A 4,665-nucleotide genomic window follows, 5' to 3' on the forward strand; every position below is an offset into this window, starting at 1 on the left:
GCGAGTGAGAGAGTGTTCAAAACGTATGGAGAAATTAGGGTATGCTGGGATGATTGGGCTGAGGAATGAGTCAGTCCTCGATGAGGAGACGACGCGTTAAGTTCGAGAGCTAATGAGCTCCTTATTGATAACCAAAGTCTATGTGACTTGTATTCAAATGTTTTTATAGTTGAATCCGATTATTATTCCAATAAAGTTTAACCATTTATGTTACATTCCTGAATCTTGACCATGATCCTACAAATTGGGGGCTCGTCCGGGATCGAGTCAAGACAGTGATTAGTTGACATATGGCGCGATGGAGTTTTACGGATTAAGTGCAGTTGTGAAGGCTGAGTGCCACCAGTGAAGACGGCGTGTAAACACAGTGAAGTTCTTCTGGATACAATACGTGATCGGCAGACGGCCACACGAAGTATTTTCGCGTAACGTTGACGGCAGAAAATAAATTGAGTGCAACAATGACGGGCCGAGGCCAAAACGGTGCAGACGAATTCGATGATTTGACGATCGAGGAGTTACGAGAAAAACTTCTTGAGATAGATCTGTCAGTGACGGGTAGCAAAGCAGTTTTGCTAAACAGATTGAAGAGAGCACGTGATGGAAAGGGTGATAAAACACCAGAAGACTCAGAAGACGATGAATCTAAGACGAAATCTAAGAAGAAAGATGGAAAAGCAACAATCAGCGATGATACAGGACTTGGTGCTTTATCAGTGAAAGAATTGAAGACGCAATTGTCCGCTTTAGGGTGCAAAGTGAGTGGCAATAAAGTGAAACTAGTGCAAAGATTGAAAATGGCACTAGAAACTCGTAAGAATAAACCCAACGAGCAAGAAGAAGAAAAAAATAGTGATGATGACATTGATGAGGAAAGTGACGAGGAAGAAGAGCCTCCAGACTTACCAGAGAACAGACGGGAACGCACAGTGGAGCGACGTTACTACAAATCCCCAGTGTTGACGTTCAAAGACGTTGAGGACGCGCTTGGTAAATTCAAGGGCGAAGGAAGTGAGAGCATTCATCGATGGGTCTTAAATTTTGAAGAGACAGCAGAATTGTGTGAATGGACGGATGCGCAGAAAGTGATTTATGCCAAAAGATTGTTAGACGGATCGGCTAAATTATTTGTGAACTTTGAGTGTGAAGTGAAGACGTGGAAAAAGTTAAAGAAGTCTCTGATTGACGAGTTTGCTAAAACCATTAACAGCAAAGAAGTGCACAGGCAGTTGAGCCTGGCGAAGAAGAAAAATGATGAAACGTATCAGACGTATGTTTATCGTGTTCTTGAAATTGCCAGTCATGCTGATATTGAATTAGAAGCGAAAATTCAATACATCATTGACGGAATTCAAGATGAGGAGTCAAATAAATCAGTGCTCTATGGTGCCAACTCTATCAAAGAGTTGAGGAAGAAATTATTGCATTATGAGACTCAGAAAATTAATAGTAAGGGGAAATCTAATAAACCCCACACGAGTGAGAAATCAAGTGATAAGACGAGTGATAAAACAAGTGACAAAGCTAGAAAGGGGGAAAAACCTCCCTTACAAAATACAGACAAGAAAAAGAGGTGTTTTAATTGTGGCTCAAGAGCTCACGTGAGTTTTGAGTGTCCTGATAGAGACAAAGGCCCGAAATGTTTCAAGTGTGGTGAGTTTGGGCACAAGTCTGACAAGTGTAAGAAAGATGGCAAGCCGAGTGGTGCAGATGGCCCCAGACCCATAAAAGCACGTGTTGATGTGTTGAAAACCGGTGATAAAAAGACTTATAAAGACGTAAAAATATTGAACAGAGTTGTGAAGGCAGTGTTGGATTCCGGAAGTGATTTGCATTTGACACGGTCTAGTTTTTATGTGAAACTCGGTGCACCTAAACTAGAATTAGAGACAATTCCGTTTGAGGGTGTGGGATCGACCATACAACATACGTTGGGTCGTTTCAGAGCTGAAATTTGTGTGGATGATTTGAAGTTTACTCTCAACTTCGATGTGGTGCCTGATGAATTCCTTGGACATGATTTGCTGATAGGTGCGGAATTATCAGATTATGCTGAAGTGAGATTTAAAAACAGACAAGCGACTCTTGTGAAAATTGAGGAAGAAATAGACAAAGTGGAAACTGATGACGTCGGATGGAACGAAGTGCTGAACATTAATGTGTGTGTTAAACCTGGTGAGGAACAAGTGGTGTCAATCGATCATGTGAAAAATCCAGAAGTGAAAAAAGAGTTGAAAGAGCTGATTGAGTCGTATGAACCGAGGAAAGAGTTGGATACAGGGGTGAAGATGCATATTGTGTTGAAAGACGATGAACCTGTTTTTCAGAGTCCTCGACGTTTATCAGCTGAGCAAAACAAGAAAGCCAATGGAATAGTGAAAGGGTGGGTGGACGATGGGATAGCGAGGCCCAGTACATCAAATTTCGCTAGTCCAGTAGTGTTGGCGGATAAGAAAAATGGGGATACAAGACTTTGTGGTGATTACAGATCTTTGAATAGAAAAACAGTTAGAGACAGAAATCCACTCCCGTTGATTGAGGATCAACTGGATAGACTTCAAGACGCAAGAGTGTTCGCGACATTGGACTTGAAAGACGGATTCTTTCATGTACCAATCGATGAAGAAAGTATTAAATACACGGCGTTCGTGATTCCGGATGGCCAGTATGAGTTTTTGAAAGTTCCCTTTGGATTGTGCAATTCACCAGCAGTTTTCCAAAGACATGTGAGGGCTGTTTTTCGGAAATTGATTCAAGATGGTTCAGTGTTAGCATATTTAGACGATTTAATAATCCCTGGAAAAGATGAAGAGGACTGCCTGAAGAAATTAAAATCAGTGTTCGAGACCGCGAGCAAATACGGTGTGGTTTTTAATTGGGCAAAGAATTCTTGGTACCACGTGTGGAGTATCTTGGGTACATCATTGAGGCAGGGCAGTACCAACCCTCGCCTAAAAAGACAGTTGCAGTCAGTAGGTTCCCAGAACCTAAAACAGTGAAGCAAGTGCAGAGTTTTTTGGGACTCACGGGATACTTCAGGAAGTTCATCCCGCAGTTTGCAGTGCATGCACGCCCTTTGACACAGTTGTTGAGAGATGGGGTTAAATTTGAGTTTGGGCCGAATCAGAAGGCGGCATTTGAGAAATTGAAGTTTGCATTGGTAGCGAGTCCAGTGCTGAAGCTGTATCGAGTCGGTGCTGAGACCGAGCTACATACAGATGCCTGCATGGGTGGTTTGGGGGCAATGACTACACCAGCTGAGGAGAAATACACAAGTTACANCTGAGACCGAGCTACATACAGATGCCTGCATGGGTGGTTTGGGGGCAATGTTGCTCCAAAAAGACGCTGAAGATGGTAAGTTCCACCCAGTTTATTACGCCAGTTGGAAGACTACACCAGCTGAGGAGAAATACACAAGTTACGAGTTGGAGATTCTTGCTGTAGTGAAGGCACTGAAGAAGTTCCGTGTTTATTTGATGGATATTCATTTCAAGATTGTGACTGATTGTAAAGCCTTCGTCTTGACTATGAAAAAGAAAGATTTATGTCTACGAGTCTACCATTGGGCGCTGTTGATTGATCAGTTCAATCATTCGATTGAACATCGGCCAGGAACGGCTATGCGTCATGTGGATGCCCTGAGTAGGAACCCAGTTCAAGTTCTGGCAGTGCAGGAAGGCCGAGACGGGTTAGTTGAAAAAATTATTAAAGCCCAAAAGGAAGATCCAGAGTTACAAAAGATTTTTGAAGCTATCAAGAATGGGAAGAACGATGAATTCACGATGACCAAACGAGGTGTGTTGTACAGAGAGAGTGAGGGGGCTGAATTGTTGGTAGTTCCCAAGGTTATGCAGTACGATGTGATGAAACAGGCACATGAGCGTGGACATTTTAGCTGGAGAAAAACAGAGTATTTGATTAAACGAGATTTTTGGTTTCCCAAGATGAGGGAAAAAGTGCAGAAGTTGATTGAAAATTGTGTCCAGTGTTTGTTGGCTGAGAAGAAGCAAGGTAAAGGCGATGGATGGCTAAATTCCATTGAGAAAGGTGTGGTGCCATTGGATACATTCCATATTGATTATCTTGGTCCAATGCCTTCTACGAAGAAATCATACAATCACATATTTGCAGTGGTTGATGGGTTCACGAAGTTTGTGTGGCTTTACCCCACGAAATCGACGACAGCAGAGGAAGTAATTTCCAGATTGAAAAGACAAGCGGTGACGTTTGGTAATCCAAGACGTTATGTTACCGACAGAGGATCAGCGTTTACTTCTAACGCATTCAAAGAGTATTGCAGCAGTGAGAACATTGAGCATGTTCTGATTACGACGGGAGTACCTCGAGGAAACGGACAGATTGAACGGATGAATCGAGTGATCATTCCTATTTTGACGAAGTTGTCTATGCCTAATCCGATGGAATGGCACAAGTATGTGGACGTTGTACAGCAACAGATGAACTCATCGTACAACAGGAGCATTAAGAAAACACCATTTGAGCTGATGGTTGGAGTGAAAATGAAGGTCAAAGAAGATCCACAACTGGCACAGTTGGTTGAAGAAGAATTGGTGAAGATTTTTGATGAAAAGAGGTCAGCGTTACGTGATGAAGCAAAAGAGAATATTTTGAAAATTCAAGAAGAGAATAAGAAGACGTATA

General features: G+C 42.3%; 1 protein-coding gene across 1 annotated transcript; it reads left to right on the top strand.

The window, feature by feature from the left end:
- Positions 1-461: 461 nt before the first annotated feature.
- On the top strand, positions 462-3,286 carry LOC107042502. Its single transcript, XM_015263564.1, has 2 exons — positions 462-2,972; positions 3,128-3,286. Exons 1-2 carry the CDS (start codon positions 462-464, stop codon positions 3,284-3,286), a joined length of 2,670 nt encoding a protein of 889 aa, XP_015119050.1.
- Positions 3,287-4,665: the final 1,379 nt, after the last annotated feature.

Source organism: Diachasma alloeum, unplaced genomic scaffold (genome assembly GCF_001412515.2).
Source record: "Diachasma alloeum isolate Michigan unplaced genomic scaffold, Dall2.0 Dall_scaffold_00482, whole genome shotgun sequence".
NCBI lineage: Eukaryota > Metazoa > Arthropoda > Insecta > Hymenoptera > Braconidae > Diachasma > Diachasma alloeum.